This window comes from Chaetura pelagica, unplaced genomic scaffold (genome assembly GCF_000747805.2).
Source record: "Chaetura pelagica isolate M959 unplaced genomic scaffold, ChaPel_1.0 scaffold401, whole genome shotgun sequence".
NCBI lineage: Eukaryota > Metazoa > Chordata > Aves > Apodiformes > Apodidae > Chaetura > Chaetura pelagica.
The window spans coordinates 1,725,736-1,743,383 of record NW_009952259.1 but is presented as its reverse complement, the minus strand read 5'-3'; the positions used below and the strand labels follow the sequence as shown (position 1 = coordinate 1,743,383).

The 17,648-nt window shown below is 37.9% G+C and overlaps 1 protein-coding gene across 1 annotated transcript in view; it reads left to right on the top strand.

Annotated features, from left to right (window-relative positions):
• Window positions 1-17,648, top strand: part of SHANK2 (SH3 and multiple ankyrin repeat domains 2) — a 298,236-nt gene that overhangs the window by 100,142 nt on the left and 180,446 nt on the right. Inside the window, exon 12 of the mRNA XM_010007431.1 lies at window positions 3,797-3,910. Coding sequence (XP_010005733.1) covers window positions 3,797-3,910 — 114 coding nt within the window. The remainder of the gene's footprint in view (window positions 1-3,796; window positions 3,911-17,648) is intronic.

The following is a 17,648-nucleotide window of genomic DNA, read 5'->3' as shown; positions in this document are numbered from 1 at the left end:
CTTTCCTGATTGTGACATAATGCAAGGAGCTGTAATATGGAAGAATAAAACGTTTTTGTTGCTCTGAACAAAATGATTTTTTGATAGCATATTGAGAAATCAAGCTGTTAGAGATGAGTACATTAGACTACTGTTAATTAAAATATATATATAGTCACTAAACTTAGAGACGTTGCAAGAGACAAAACATCTTGTGCTTGGATGGCCCTATCCATAATCATCTTGTTTATTTTATTTTTTAAGGACTCAGACAAAGCAGAATCTGTCTGATAATAAATATAATACTTTAAAGACATTGAATACAAAATCCTGATAGACACCTGCTTTACATGTTTTCCTGGTATCCAATTGTTTTGTATTTGCAGTTTTGTTCATATATAATTGAAGATAATTCTTGCTTTAGACTATACTTTTGTTGTCAGAAGTCAAACTAGGATTCCTGGTGTTGCTAGAGCCTTAATTTTACTTTTATAAGATCAGATTTTTTTTGGTAATTTGTGTTGTGTGTAAAGAAACTCTGGCCTGCTCTTGCTATAGCAACCACCTCCTTTGTTTTTACTAAATGCAAGAGGCAAAAATACTCAAAATGATAAAGCTTAATTATTAATTTTGGCAAAGTTATCCTTTGATTTGCTATTGTTGTGTCCTTCAGAAGGGAAATGTTGATTAGAAAATCTCTTGCTAGTACCAAATTATCTACTACAACGTGTCTCTTAAGCCCTATTGTGAGAGGGAAAAGACAGAAATTAAGGCCTCGTTCTAAAAAGACATTCATGGCTACAAAAGAAAAATTGTATTTTTTTGATTTACCCTTTCAGTTCCCAGTTACCACATTGGAATACATGAAGTGTTGCCACTTGTTATAGATATGTAAATTATTATGGCTTTAACTTCTGCTGCAGAATTTCTTATTAATGGTAGCACCTGAGATATATTAAGAAGATTATTTGAAGTGTTTTGGTAGTGCAGAACCATCCAGATCTTAATTTCTGTATTTTGACTATCAGGTCATATGTGCTTCTCCATCTCACTGGCAATTTGTTTCTGTCTCTGCACATCACCTGTACCCCTGGCTACCCCATGTTTGCTTCTTGGCTCATCCTTGTGCCTCTTGCAGTTCCACCAGACTTTCCTTTCCTTTCTTGGTACCCATAATGATGTTTTTCCTGCATAGTAACTTCAAATTGAGTCCTTGATCATAAGCTGTTTGTAGATGTACTCTCTAGAGCCTTGAACCAGGATTATGAAGGCTGGCTGTCTTCTGACAGCACCTGATTTCCTCTTTTCCATGAAAGTTATGTCTTCAGGCAGGACTACACGGATTTTTGCTTTGCTCTTGGTATCAGTAATAACTACTATTTAATCATTCATGTAATAATGATCAAAAGTGGGACTGGTTTTGCTTTGCAGTAATCACTTTTTCCCTTGCACTCACAGGTGAACTTACAAAGCACATTTATTTTCCCACCTTGGTTTGGATGTCTTACCTGCTGCTACTACCATAAAGACATGAATTTACTTTATGGGTATGAAATACCCAGCTTCCTTCTTACAGAGCAAGTGTTTTTTGGAGATGGAAATATCTGTGTAATTTGGAGTGTCAAAATAGCAGATTTGGCAGAATAATGAAATACTGAATTAGGGAACTCAATCTCTAAGTAGTTTTTGTTCTCCTTGTCTTGCCAGTTTGTGGAGTGAAATCAGGACTGAGTTTCAGTGCTGAAAGCTCTCCTCAAAAAACCCCTAATTACTTCCAACAGGAAATTTTCACTGTCTCACATTTTGAAACTCCTTTTGGCTGGAATCCTACACTCACTTTTATGATTTGAAGTTAAATCAATGTACAGTAGGATCCTACAATTTTTTAATTCATTTAAAGTGTTGCTGTGGAGTTGTTGGTATCTTCCAAGGCCAGTGTACTCCCCTATCATTCCATAAACTACCTGGGCAGGGATGGGTTTGTTTGTAGAAGTCAGGTGCTTGATGAATTGTGCATTTGGGACCCATCTGGTGTAGGATTTTTCCTTGATGGATCTGTTTCCTGGGGCTTAATACATACTAATTATTGACAGTGAGGTGTAAATATGCCCTTAATGAAATCTGTATTTCTGAATTTACTGCATTAAAGGACCTAAAACTAACATTTAACATCATGTTGCTGTCAAATCTGTGTTAATCGATATCCATGCTCCCTAAATAACACCACAAATAGCTTAGGATTTCATTAATGAGAAACTAGGTAAACATTTAATTTCAAATGCAGTTTTACGGGTCCTGGTGTGTCAAACCAGTTTTCTAACGACCTCTTTAGTGCTGCCAATATTTTTTTATTGTGTTTTTTTTCTGCCTATCAGTGATTTGATTTTCATCTGACTCTCTAGTAGTGCAAATCAAGTTCAAATTCAATGCCACTGAGTCACAGCAATTCCACTGATACCGAATTCAATTGCTGTCAGGCTCAGACACTGCAATTTGAAAGCCTGACAAGGTGTGTTTAACAGCACAGAGTGCTTATGCTGGAGATCATCAAAGTAGCTCTGAGCAAGTTAATATCCCTACCATCCTGAAATACCCTGCAGAGACATTATTCCAGGCCTTGAAAACCATGTGCATACGTTAGCAAAGAGGTGCTTGGGCTAATTAGCCTTGATTTTCAGCAGGGCCTGTTGGCTGGGCTGGCTTAGCTGGCTCACAGCTAATGGAACTCTGCTGCTTCTACTTCCATGGGCTTATTTTTGGTAGCTCAGGGACCTCTCTGCTGAACATTGTGTTTTGTACAGATGTACTCTGAGGACCTGTGTTGTATGACTGAGCACAAATTCCCAACCAACCTATTTAGAAGAGCTAACTGTGCTTTTGTTAATCTGTATTATCACCTTTGTTCCAATACTAATGTACAGTATGTTTTTAAGAGTACGTATTTTTTCTTTTAATTTATACTAAACGTACAGTGATTTGTAGGAACTTGTATAAAATTAATTTAAACATAATTCTTAGCAATTATTTCGGATCCTTTCATTATTGTAATTCATCTCCCATTGCTGACTAGTAGAAAAATACATTGTTGTTCTGCAGTCTTTTGTCACAATCCTTGTTGAGTCCTAAGATAAATATTAAGATAATTAGAAGTACAGGATAAAGTTTTTTCTCCTATTAATAAATCATTCTCCTCCCAATTGTCACTATCTTCTACCAAGAAAAACAATGAAAATGTTTCAAAAGGCATCTACATTGTGCATTGTATCTATGGGATAGTCAAGTGTTTGCTGTGTACTCAAATTGTTAAATCATGTTATTCAACCCACATTACTAATTTCTGGAGGTACCCACTAAATGAAAGAGAGTGTTTCCTTAGGAAGCAGAAAACATGAGACACCAAAAATGTATTATTAAAACCCAATTTCAGTGTGGGTTCAGTTTTAGTATGGGTTCAGCACTTCAGATTAAGTTCAACAGGAAAGACACTTTTTTTTTTTTTTGGTCTTAGTATGACCATGATCTGTGCTTGATAAAAACAGGAATGAAAACTGAAAAGGAAAAACAATACAATTATGAGGACCAAGGAATCTTGTGACAAAATTAGATTTGGGAAGAGGTTCCAAACACTGATCAAGGAGGGTCACATTTGAAAGTTACTCTGTGCCCATTTGGGGGGCATTTAAGTTATTGTACAACATTTGCTTTTACTAGTATGATATTCAGTTATTACTGAGCCCGTTGTGTAACTAATCTTGGGTTTTTTTTTTGCATGAGATGAGAAAAAAGTCTAATGCTTCCTGTGTCTCTCTGTATTTAGTGTTAAGCATCGGTGAAGGTGGATTCTGGGAAGGCAGCACCCGGGGACATATTGGCTGGTTTCCTGCAGAATGTGTTGAAGAAGTTCAGTTGAAACCAAATGAAAGCAAACCAGGTAATCAGATCAAGTTCCTTGTTGAATCCTAACGATGACAAATGCCATGTGTCTGTCCAAGGAGTGAGGCAGCCTTGATGGCAGTGTGGGAAACAGCAGGGCCTTGGTGCAGTGCTAGAGACTGGAGAGCTAAATGAAGCTGAGCTCATGAATTAAAAAAGAGAGATAAAAATAGGGGTTTATTGATCAGATTTTACTGGGTGGTGTCCAAGTACGTGGTCTTTCTCATGGTGGACTGTGCTGAAGTACTGTGAAACCATTTACATGGAGCTGTATGCAGAGATGTTCTAAGGTCCAGAGAAGAGCCATCAAGATGATCAAAGGGCTGGAGCACCTTTGGTGCTAAGATAGGCTGAGAGAGTTGGGGCTGGAGAAGAGAAGGTTTCAGGGAGACCTTATAGTGGCCTTCCATTATCTAAAGGGAGCCTACAGGAAAGCTGGGGAGGGACTTTTCACCAGAGAGGGCAGTGATAGGACAAGTGCTAATGCTTTTTAACTGACAGACAGTAGATTTAGGCTAGATATTAGAAAGAAAACCTTCACCGTGATGGTAGGAAGGCACTGGAATAAGTTGTCCAGGGAGGTTTTGGAAGCCTCCTCCCTGGAGGTGTTCAAGGCCAGGCTGGATGAGACTTTGTGCAGCCTGGTCTGGTGGGAGATGTCCCTGCTCATAGCAGGGAGGTGGGATCCTGATGATGTTTAAGGTCCCTTCCAACCTGAACCATTCTGTGATTCTTTGAGTTCTATTTTCTTACAGTGCAGGAGAATGGCTGATTACACCATTTCATAATAGAAGAAAAACTGGTCAGTTATCTCCCAATCTGAGGTCATCATACAATGTATTTAGCTCTTGTTAATAGCAATAAAGTTCTCTCTGTTGACCTCTTACTAAACTTTTGAGCAGGCCTCCAGTGGTGGGATGTCCCATATACATCCTTACTGATGACAGAGGAAATATATTCCTCCTCTGTCATCTGCTTGTGCTACCCTAGGTAAGTAAAACACAAGGGACTCCGAGCAAGGCGTCTTTACAGCTCTGGAATGATAAATAAAAAAGAAATGTATGTTGAAGGATGTTATTTTAAGAATTACCTACCATCCCATTATTTCTCTGCTTTTAAAGAATCAAGATATGAGGACATCCTCTCTAATTAAAAGCTCATTATAAATGAGCTCTGGGAATATAATTAGTGTTCTTCAGGAGTGTATGCAGTTTTAAATTAACCATGGATGCATTTTGGACCTCTGTTGTATTGATTAAGAACTTTTGGCATTGCACAGACAACATTTATACATTGTATCATACATTCCTGACAATTTTTCTTTTATGTAGGTCATGACAAACTGCACAGGTATACTTAAAAAAAATAAATAAATATATGTCCACTCTGTAAACATGATAATGTGGAATAGAATCCACCAGACTAGATGAGAGTTCCAGCATAGTAATGATTTGGAAATATTTATAAGATTTGAGAATTACTTTAGTTTCATCAGTTACAATGGAAGCTGTGTTAAGATGAAACAGAGTCTAAGAGATGAGCAGAAGAGGAGGCCAAAAGTTAGCTTAGATGCTATGGAAACTTCAAAAGAATGAGGCACCAGGGACACTGCTCTAAAGAAGTAAACACTGAGGGAGAAGGTTGCACTTCCTTCTCTATTTCCCTTCTGAGAGAGAGAAAAAGAGGAGCAAAACCAGATCTAATATTTGCAGAGAATGGATTTAGGCTCTGAGAATAAAGAGAAAATATTTGTGTAGCTCTTCAAAGGGCTTAAGAACAAATACAAAATTGAAGATGGAAGAATATGAAACATGAGAGGGACTGAGGTTAGAATTGGTAAATCTAGCAGCAGAGTAGTTCTCAAACACTAGATGTGGAAAGAGGGTAACAAGTCATCACTGACACCTTTCTTGAGTCTCTCATGGCAACTCTGCATTGAACCTGAACTGTGCATTTGCCTCCAAATCTGGTGAAAATTCTGGAGAGGGGCATTCAGGGAAGTTCTAAAATATGAAAGGAGTTTTGCAACTTTTATAGATATACACAGGGGGTTCGAAGAGAAGGTAACCAAGCCTGGTTTGTCATAAACCCTTAAAGAGCTTTTCAAGAAATACTGTAGGAAGTTAATTCAGTATGTGACATGGTTTCTTCAATGTATGTCAAGCTTTTTTTCAAGCAAAAATTCTTTTGATCATTCAAAGGAAAATGAAAATGAATAAGAAAATTGTCACGAGAACAGCAAAAGTATTGCCCAAGATGGAAGTGTAAAAAAAGAGCATAAGAGAAACATCTGACATATTTTCTGATGTGAAATGATGAAAAGTTATATGCCACGTGTCTGCCAAAACGCCAAAGCTTTTACTCTAATTTCTACCTATTACAGACTATTGTCTCTCTGATTGTTTTCCTGTTTGCTTGTAGTATGGTGTGAATCATTACATCAGCATAGTTAAAGACTTCAAATATGCCACTCTTCTACTTCAAAAAAAGATGAACATGTAATTAAGCAAGCGCAACATGGGCGTATTTTTTCTATACCTTTGAACTTGTGTGCTCAAATATTTTGCTGGTCTGTCTTGAAAAATGTCCTGCCACCCAGAAGGCACAAATGGGTTATGGTGCATCTCTCTGCAATACGAGAGGTTGGAGCCACGGGTATGAAATATATGAAATCCACAGTATGGGCCATATTATTATTGAAATATGGTCTGGAGTGAAAGCAGCTGATCACTGAGCCTCTCTGTGCACTGAGCTTCATTCCCTTTGCACAGCAAACAATGGAAATGAAAGAGGAGAGCTTTATAAGCAAAAAATCTGCCAGCACTTCCTCGGAGGACAAAAGCAAAAGTAATTTAGAAAAATATGTTAAGCATGGTGGAATGATTAGAAATTAAATTAGGTCTGCTGGGATTGCTGAAAGAACATCAGCTGAGAAACATCACAGACTTGTGAGAGTTGCAAGAATTTGCATCATGGACTTTGCAAAGCAGCAGAACTTCTTATGATAATGATTTAGAAAGTAGATAATCTAAATGCGTAGGAAATGAATCTCAAACTCAGCCTTTTTCAAACCAGCACCACAGTAAAAATTCTTTCCTATAAATGAGATCTGGGGATGTTTCTTCAAACAGCTTCTCTTTGCTATTAAGTTGGAATAATTGTGTTTAATAGTAGCTTGTCATTTGCACGCCATGAATGAAAGAATGAGAAGTAGTTCTTGGAAAAAACAAACCCCAATTAAACACTCCATGCCCAGTAAAACTGGCAGGCAGGTGTTTTATGCCATGCTGATTTATAATCTCACTTCTGAGACAAGTTCCATTTTCAGGGAACTTCATTGCCCTCCAGACTCTTCAGTAGAAACATGCAGTACGGAACAGCACCTGGTTCCTGTGATCCCCTCAAAGATACCATGCTAGCTTGGCAAGTTCTGCTTTCCAAAAAAAACCCATGTTGACTGACATTAATTCTATATCTCTTCTCTAATCCTTCGTTAATTGAGACCTGTAGGAATTATTCCATTACTTTGCTAGGATTGATGCCAGGTTTATAGGCTTTTAATTATCCAGCTTGTCTCATTTGCCCTTTTAATAGCACTGGCACAAGACCTGCTGCCTTTCAGTCTCAATAAGTTTCCTTCACATTTCATGATCTGATAAAAAAAGAATGATCAGGAGTCTGCCAAGTTATTTTGCTTTCTTTTGAAACATTCTCAGACACAAAACCTTCATACCATCACGTTTTAAAAAGTGTCACCTTTGTAGCCAGTTCTTAACATTGTCCAGAATTGCTCTTGGAGTGAGAGGATTATTTCAGAGGAAGTTGATACAGCATCTTGCTTTTTCCCTGTACAAACACAGAAAAATAGAATTGGTACAGATTTCTTCTTTCTGCTTTGACAGTTTCCCTATGCTATTCAGTAACGAGCCAATTCCCATCTGTAATTTCTTTATATTCCTAAAGTGTGAAAATATGCCATTTTTTTTTTGTCCATTATCTTTCTTAAAATAGTAAGAATTCCCACCTACTACCTTCCAATTGGAAATGAAGTACAAAGGAATCTGTTGTCCATGAAATCAGCTGCCCCACCAATGGGAGATGGAATTTTCTTTCTCCTACTGAAGTTTCGATGTTTCCATTTGCTTTTCTTCCATCATAGAATATTAGTCCAACTTGAAAGATAATTTACTACAAAATGTGTTCTGCTTGGCTTGTGATTTGATACTCCATGTCCTTCAGAATGCAGAGATAGAGATTATCTGATTGCTCATCACTGAGGTGAAGTATTCGTTTTGTTTTCAAGCTAGATGTTATCTTTAATTGCATTTTGTCTTTACAGTTTATTATTCCTTCCTCCCTGCTGCTGTGCCTGGAGATCTCTCAGATATTACAAATGATACTGAAATGAAGGAAGACTCTGCATGTCTTTCAGGAATTCTTCCTGTCTTTCAGATCTTGGCTTCCTCAGTGCACCTTTCCTTGAATTCCATGTTCATTTTTAATATCTTCTTTGGGGTGATTTTTTGTTCAGTGGCATCCCTTTTGCATTTTTCTGTCCTGTGGCCTTGGAGTACAACTTAGTAATATTTGTAGTTGCCAGTCAGTCCTGGAAGTTAATTTCATACTAGGTCTACTGTGGGCATGTGGCTTGAATGACCTTTAGCAGTTGTTCTAGAGCTCCACACCTGGAGCACTGCACGGAGCTCTGGAGCCCTCAGCACAGGAAAGACATGGAGCTGTTGGAGGGAGTCCAGAGAAGGGCCACAGAGATGATCAGAGGGCTGGAGCAGCTCTGCTATGAAGACAGGCTGAGAGAGAAGGCTCCAGGGAGACCTGGGAGTACTTTCCAGTGCCTGAAGGGGCCACAGGAAAGCTGGGAAGGGACTTTTCACCAGAAAGGGCAGTGATAGGGCAGGAGGTAATGGTCCTAAACTGAAAGAGGGGAGATTTAGGTTGGACATCAGGAAGAAATTCTTCACCATGAAAGTAGTGAAGTGCTGGAATAGGTTGCCCGGGGTGGTTTGTGGAAGCTCCATCCCTGGAGGTGTTCAAGGCCAGGTTGGGTGAGGCTTGTGCAGCCTGTTCTCATGGGAAGTGTCCCTGCTCATAGCAGGGAGGTTGGAACCTGATGATCTTTAAGGTCCCTTCCAATCTGAAGCATTCTGTGATTCTCTTCTATGATTTTTCCATTAAATAATCCAATTTGCAAACTCGAAGGTCTGCTCAACACTTTAAAAAGCACATTCCTGGCCCAGACTAAAATGCTAATGTAGATGCACCCATGCTGACCTCTAGTGTCACTGGAGTTCTGAGCAAGACACTACCTAGCATCCAAACTGGGAGGTATTTAGACCTTCAGTGTAGCTTGCTCCTGAATTTCCAGCAATTTGAAAATATAGTGACAGATTATCCAGTATAGTATAGTTCCCTTGCCTGTTTCTTTTTACCTAGGTAATCATACACTGCTGTTATAAGCAGAAATTGTAGCATTCCTTGCCCAACTTCACCTCTAGAGTTCAGAAGCTACCAAACAAGTCAAAGTTGTGTTTATAAAATGAATACTTTGCTACAGAGACTATTTCTGAAGTACAGAATTTTCTTTATTCTGCATTCTTAGTTTTTAATACCTTGTGCATTGAATAAAAAACTGATTTGTTTTTCATTTCCACCATCCCTTTTTATAATTAGCACAACACCTTCCCAGGCATTCTGGTCAGCCAGGCTGCTAGAGAATTGATTTGCCTTCTTGCATAAAACGAATTTGCCTTGCTTGAATTGAGGAGCCACATCTGCAGTAGTAGCCAGCACTTCTGGCCTTGGTGGGCAAGTGGCTTGGCACATACTTTATCTGAAAGTTCTCTTCCCCTTGCCTGCCACATCAACGTTGCTTTTCCCATGCTGCCTTTTGGAACAGTCACCAACATTTTTTGTCTACTGAAATATATCTGGGTACTCTTTGAAAGAATAAGAGGTGACATAAGAAGAAGTTGGTCCAGGGACCCACCAGCAGTGAAACAGGAGCCAGAGTACAAGGTGCAGCCTGGACTGTGTCCTAGAAAACTAAATTTGGGCATTCTTTTCTTCTCAGGGTAGTGATGTGGCAGGTATATCACAAAACAGGTCATTACTGGGTGTACTCCATGAGTCAGATGAACACTAAAGCATCCCACAGAAATTGGGTCTGTGTGTGAGCACACCTCATTGCATCCCAGTGGGGAGCAGAAATGTAATGTGATGAACCTGGAAGTCCCACATAATATATGGTTGGAGCAGCACAATCAGCTGTAAAAGCACTCTCTAAGCACCTGCCATTATGCATGTAAAGGTCAGCACTGGAAGAAAAACACAAGAAGCAATAAATCTTTTCATCCAGCCTCTTTCCTTAATTACCCACCTTTTATAAGTGGTCCAAATTAACGAACACTTTTTTAGATAACTTCTTCCTATTTTGCTAGGATCAGCTCTGGGTGGTTTTTTAACTAGAAAGAGAACTCTAAGAATAGGTGGAAACATCTTAGAGATTATTAAAACTCTGACAAGGTCTATAAACTAAATAACTTTGAAAACCATTGGAAGGAAGAGGGTTTCAACAAGACAGAAGAGCCTGCAAACGAGGGATGCTATCTGACAGGATGAGCACCTCGAGGTTTTTGATAAATTTTTTTATAACATTTTTGCTAAATGCTTCTTCCACATGGTTTCACCTTGAAGAGAAGGTGTATCTGTACCATGTATCTCTGACAAAATTATTGTGCAATTTTAACTGCTTGGCATGAACAGCAGCAGTTAAGGACAAAAAATTCCTCCAGCTGGAAGGACTAAATGGAGGCAGTATAAAAATTATTTGTATATGTAAGAAGAAAAAGACACATTTTTGTTAGGAAAGTTAATCACAAACATGCTCAAGTCAGTTGTGTTTCTTAGAGAAGAGGTGATGGCTTTGAGAACATGTTCTGACACAACAGAGGAGGTCATGGCTGGACTTAATATGGCACAGAGAATATAAACCAAATTTAAAAAAAAAAAATCAATTAAAAGATTGCCTTACATGTAAGTGGGCTTATTACTGTAAAAAGTGGCATGACCTGGATACAAATTCAGACATCTGAAAATGGATAGAAAGCTCAAGAGATTAATGTGATCTCTGTAATCCCAGACAGTGTCCTAAATGTGGGACATCCCATTGCACAGATGTGTTTATTGAAGTTTATCTGTGCCTGTGGAGGAACATTGTCCAGCTCTCAAACCCTGCTACCCACTGCTCAAACTGACAGGTCTAAGTCCTCCTGCCTTCAAGGATACTGTCTGAAGCTCTGACCTCTGAAATGCTCTTTTCTGCCTTGCTTCTGTATTTTGCAGAGCAAACCACATGGCTGACATGATTATGAGAAATTTCATCTTCTCACAAGTGATTTTCTGCCACAAAATATCTTTCCCATGTACAAATTTGTAATGAAGAAAAAAATACTAATAGATGACAAGATTCAGCACAGTGATCATCTGCAAAGATACTGTGTTCATGGCTTAGAAAGGTGAGGAATATGCTACATACCATATTTTTGCATAAACTTCCATGAAACAGTAGGAAAAATACTTTATACTAGAACAAAAAAGTCAATGCAAAGAGTAAGATCTGAGGTTCTGGCAAGCCAGTCCACAAAACCCAGCTGACAGAGGAGCTCAGTGCAGTAAGTTTCAACTAACTAATTACTAACTTGTAATTTTGACAACTCTCTGTAGCTGGGGATGTAAATCAACTTCTCTTTTTTGTCTCAAGTAATGGAAATTTAGAGAATGAACCTCAGCAAGTTTCTGCATTTCAGCTTTGCTGAGCAAAGCATTTGTGTTCTCAGTGATGATAAACAGCAGTTTGGGAAAAGACTCCTAAATGAATCATCACTCCATAATAATGCTAATTTGGAAGCAGAAGTGACTTGAGAGCTGTTTCTGCCTGCAAGATGCCTGTAGGGTGGAGTCACATGCTTCCCATGAACCCTGGTAATGTGTCTTGCCTCTGACCAAGGGTGCTTTGAAAAGATCTTGCCTTCTTTCAGTCTTGGTCTTCTGACCAAGATGCAATGCAGGTTGTTACTAAAATAGCAGTATTTGTAAGAAATGCTTTGGAAGACTGAGTCTATCAACTTGTTTCACTGGTCAGCTTCTCTCTCTCAAATTAGTTATTTGAATTTGCTAATGATTTTACTTTTGTTTCAAGAAAGAGTAAAATAACATATTCAGTGATAATATTTTTGTATTTTACCCAGTTTTTGTGAACAGCATAAAGCAGAAATATAAAAGAAATATTCAAAAGAAAGAAAATACAAGCGTAGGTCTAGAGCTTGTAAAGGATGTAAGCCTGTCTGTATCTTTATCTCTGAGTAAGTAATTTTTAATTCATAATATTTCACTGTCTTGGCTCCTCAGCCAACACGCACTTCATCCCTTTCACTCTGATTTTCATGCTTGCTGAGAGCCACTTAGGGATAACTCTAATCAGGATAACTCTAATCAGCTGAAAAAGGAGCAACAAAATTCTCTAAAGCATTGAAACAGGCTAAAAATAAATTGCTCAACAATGTAAAATTAAACTTATATGTTAGGAAACTCAGCATTTCAAATGTATCTGGGGTTGCTGATGTGAGAGATCCGACATGCAAGTGTAGATTTTGTCCTTTTTTGATTCTGTCTGCATTTTGTTTCCTCAAAAAAAAAAAAAAAAAGTTATGAAACCATAGAGGTTAAAAAAAATTGCAAAGTCCAAGATGTTTCTCAGAAAGAATGGAGTTACCATTATAACATCTTCCTTTTATTTCCAGTAATGCAAGGTGATGCGTTCACATTTTCTGTTCCAAATCACAGTCCATCTAACATTAAGAAGGAACTTTTAAAGCCTAAGAGCATATATAGATGCCAAAAATGTCTATTATTGCAAATTATAAGTATGAAGAAGATAAAGGTATAAGCTGGGTTATTTATAAAGTGGCATAGTCTCCTGAGGAACAGAAGCCCAGTTACTGGCTTAAGACAGAAGACTTCAGCCTGTGATAGAATTTGAGCAGAGCTGTTACTCAGTGTGTATCTAGAAATGATTTTTTGATTCCTAGTTGGTCATGTGGAGACTACACATCTAACTTTTTTCGACCCATGAAAGGTTGGGGTCAAGTTATTTGAGTTTTAACCAATTTGGCATATCCCAGTGATCACTAGTAGGCAAAAATCATAAGCTTTCGCCTTCTGGAAATCTGAAGCATTTCAAGTTTCACAGAGAATAAGTATTTTAATAATAACATTTCTTCCCTGTACTAATAAGTGTAGAGTCCTGCACCTGGGAAGGAGCAAAAATACGCACCAGCACAGGTTAGGAGCTGACCTGCTAGAGAGGAACTCTTTTTTCAGTTGTGGTAGAACAAGGAGCAATGGATGCAAACTCGAGCACAGGAGGTTCCACCTCAACATGAGGAAGAACTTCTATACTGTGAGGGTGACAGAGCCCTGGGACAGCCTGCCCAGAAAGGTTGAGGAGTCTCCTTCTCTGGACACTTTCAAGACCCATCTGGATGTGTTTCTAAATGACCTGCCCCAGATTCTGTGGTGGTCCTGCTCTGATAGAAGGATTGGACCTTATGATCTCCAGAGGTCCCTTCCAAACCTTAACATTCTGTGACTCTGTGATACATCTTAATACATTACAATCTTATCATCAAATACACTTGATTTTTTTTCTCTTCTTATAAATATCTTAAATTATAGTAGCAATAGCTTTTAACTTATTTTTATTGTCCATCCATTTTTTCTGAAATTCTGTTCAGTCAGGATTCTCTGATCCACCTGGGTAAATGTTATTTATATCAGAATCCAATTTCTCTTAAAATCATCTGGGCATCTCTCAGAATTAAGTAAAGTGCCATATTTCATTTATCTCATTTGGTTTAGCAGAACCTGACACTTTAAAAAACCATTTATTTTGAATGGCTGACAAAGCAAGGCAAGTCCTAGATCTATGAATATTCTGCAAGTGCTGGTAAGCCATCTTTTTCTTCTGTATTCTCCTGTACTAAATGACACATTTGGGTTTTTTTCTCCTCTTATTTTTAATGATTCAGATAAAAGGCTTGACAACAGAGGCTGAAAACTCTTTGAAATGCTCTGTAGTTATTTGAGATCAAATTCATATTAGTTTAAGGAAGATGGTAGAGCATCTACTTATAGTAATAGCAATGCTGGAGGTGATCAGGAAAATGGTACCTAAATAGCTGTAGGTGTTAGATAATCCATACTCTGTTCTTAAATTATGCTCCTGCTTTTGGCTTCCATTTTTTTGGGGGGGGAAAAAACAACAAGCCTTTTCCCAAGCTTTTTCTACCTTTTTCTGCTAAAAGATCTACTAGTGCCTAATGGTGAGAAAATTATTTGATAAAATGCTATTCGATGGCAGTGACTGATCATAGGATAAGCAGCATAAAAAACAATGTGTTATTTTGTATTTTTTAAAAAAACCATCAGTTATTATGTTCCATACCATATGCTGATTTTATTCTGTTGTGAGAACCATGTATGTGGAACATGTTCCTTGCCAGAAAGCTCTGCTAATTTTATTATCAGATTGGTACCAAAGGGAAACTCTGGGATCTCACCTTACTTTGTGAACTGTTAACCCAGACTAGTGGGTAAGAGTTTTAAAGTGTCATTTCTTCACATGAGGATAATTTTCTCTCCAATGTTTCATCTTGGGCTCTATCAGCTCTAACTAGGAAGCCCCAGACCTGACCAGTATTTTAAGTGGCTTTCAATGTAGTCACAGAGCTTGTAGAGAGAAGTTATTCCATTAGGGGCCTCCCACCCTCTCCTTCCCCCCCATTTCTGTTGCTCAAAAAATGTATGGAAATCCAAATGGTGATAGAGCTTGGCTATTTTCTTTATAAAAACATGTTTGTATTTGGAACTGAGTGAAGGATGCCCAGCAACTTTATTTGAATTCAGGCTACAATTCACAAACATAAAGAGTGGCTACAGAAGTCAAGATAATTCTGTGGATGACAAGCAAAAACAACTTCAGTGCATTGTTTTGGGGCTTATTTGTAGTCAGAAGTTCAAATAGAGTTATACAAAAATCACAGGAAGCTATGGAGTCTTTACTTCATGCTTATAGATATGATATACACGTATCAAGCACTGGTGTAATGTTACCCAAAGAGGCATTTAAAATAGTTATGTATTTTGGCTGCTCTCCTGGAAATAATAAATTAATTCAGTGTACAACATAGTAGTAGTTTAAGGAAATTAAATACAATGTATCCTTGTCTCATTTATCTAAAAATCCCTTACATTTGAAAAATTGCAGTTTGTGGAGTAAAGGTTAACAAGAAACCTCCAGAAGCTCTAACATTACCTTTTGGCTGAGTAGTTAAAATATTAGCTCATATGAGTTAAGAAAAGCACTGCTACTCAGTTGGACTTGGTTGTGTGCAATAATGCGCTGCAGGAGATGGGAAACTGAAGTATTGAGAAGAAGTCGTTGCAGCCAACATTATAATGAAAGATGGAGAGTATTGGTGGTTCAGTATGTGCTGGGAATGTTCATGCAGGCTTTGAAAGCTACACATGGTCAAAACAAAAGTGGATTGGCAAAACCAACCCAGTCAGGTACCAATAGCATTGGTGACAGGGCTTGAAGAGACCATGGCAGTGGAAAGGAGGAAGAAACATTGAGAAATGATCCATGCTGTGAATTTGCCAGTGCCAGTCTGCAGGAGGGGAGGGATAGGAAGGGGTTTTGCTCTTTTAGCACACCTGCCCTTAAGAAATTGTCAGTTGGAAAGTACCTAAGCACAAGAATAACCCAACATTGCTGTGAAGTTTGGAATTAAGGCAAAATGAGTGCAGATGTGCTTCCAGATGCTTTTACGTGGGTCTGTAAAAGACATCACTTTGTCAGTTGCTAAGTGAACTAGAAAGTTTATAGTAGTATCTCTGACTTGTACAATGTTATCTGCATAATCCCATCCTTTTTGGGTGTAGACTTTGTACAACTGTGTTGTCTTTGTCACTTCCAGGTTGTTTTCTTTTCTGCTCCCTGTTTCTGCCTCACAGTTGTACTGGCACAAAGCTTTGTGTTGCTGTGCTTTGAACTAAAAGGGGAAAACATAGTGTTTTGGTTTTTTTAAAAAGAGTTGTTAGTTTTTAAGGCTGTCCTGTAAGCAGAGTCACTTGGAAAAATGATTAATGATTAATGGAAAGGAGTGGAGTCCCATCACTTGGTACTGGAGAGAACTGCAGCCTGAGTCAGCTGGCTGATAACAGCAATTATTGAAGAGCAGGACCCAGCAAACACTCTCCACTTTGTGAAAATAAACTGGTGGCAATTAAAAGGCACTTAAAACCAATTAATCCTTTCCATGCTGCTGCTATTGTAATATGAGTGTAACATACCCGATTGAATGTAGACAGCAAAGCTGCAGTGGGGAAAGATTAGTATCACTTAGATACATAAATGACCATGGTATTAACATTTCCTCCTCTGCTGGTCCTCTTCAGGTACCTTTCCACCTTTTTATTGTGTTTGTGGTCTTCAAACATTTAACTCAGCCCATCCATTTAGGGATGTAAGCCAATCCTTTGGTTTTCAAATGTAACACATTGAAATCAGGAGGAAGGATGGGAATCTTCATGGCGGTATTTACTTGCAATCAGAATTAAACTCTATGATAAAATATTTCTAAAGAAAAAGTCAAGAAAAGAAACTTGTTGACTTGCATTTACTATTTGCATTCTAAATGATTTGTTTCTCAGATCAGTTAGAAAATGAATTTGTTTTTATACGAGCATTTTTTAGTCAACACTTTAAAAAAGAAAAGAAACAGTTATATTCCTGACTGTAAATCCTTATAGATTATACATTTCATTTGCCAGGATAAAACCTAAGCTTTGGTTTGGTCTCATATAAGACTCTGAAGACTCTGAGTGGAGACAAAATGCATATACATATACAGATGTAAGCCAATCCTTTGGTTTTCAAATGTAACACATTGAAATCAGGAGGAAGGATGGGAATCTTCATGGCGGTATTTACTTGCAATCAGAATTAAACTCTATGATAAAATATTTCTAAAGAAAAAGTCAAGAAAAGAAACTTGTTGACTTGCATTTACTATTTGCATTCTAAATGATTTGTTTCTCAGATCAGTTAGAAAATGAATTTGTTTTTATACGAGCATTTTTTAGTCAACACTTTAAAAAAGAAAAGAAACAGTTATATTCCTGACTGTAAATCCTTATAGATTATACATTTCATTTGCCAGGATAAAACCTAAGCTTTGGTTTGGTCTCATATAAGACTCTGAAGACTCTGAGTGGAGACGAAATGCATATACATATATATATATATATATATATATATGAGTTGTCCAACGCACTTTCACAGAAGTCACAAAACTATCTTGCTAAGATTTTATCCCCCAAGTACAGTTACTTGCAAGGAACAAAATACTAGGAGAAAAAAACAATGCCAGGATTGATTTGTTTATTTTTAAGGACCAGAAGAATTTGAAAATGTAATAGAAAGAAGAGTGATTTTTGCTAAGTGCTTGCCCCAGGAAACAGAAGGGCAAATTGTAGCTAAATGCAATGATCAGTGTTGCAGGAGGGAGGGCTTAGATAAAGTCAGAGGAGAGGTACAAGGGAAAATTTGAATAGAAGTTTGATCCTTCACATTTTTCTGTTTACTGGTGAGTACTGTT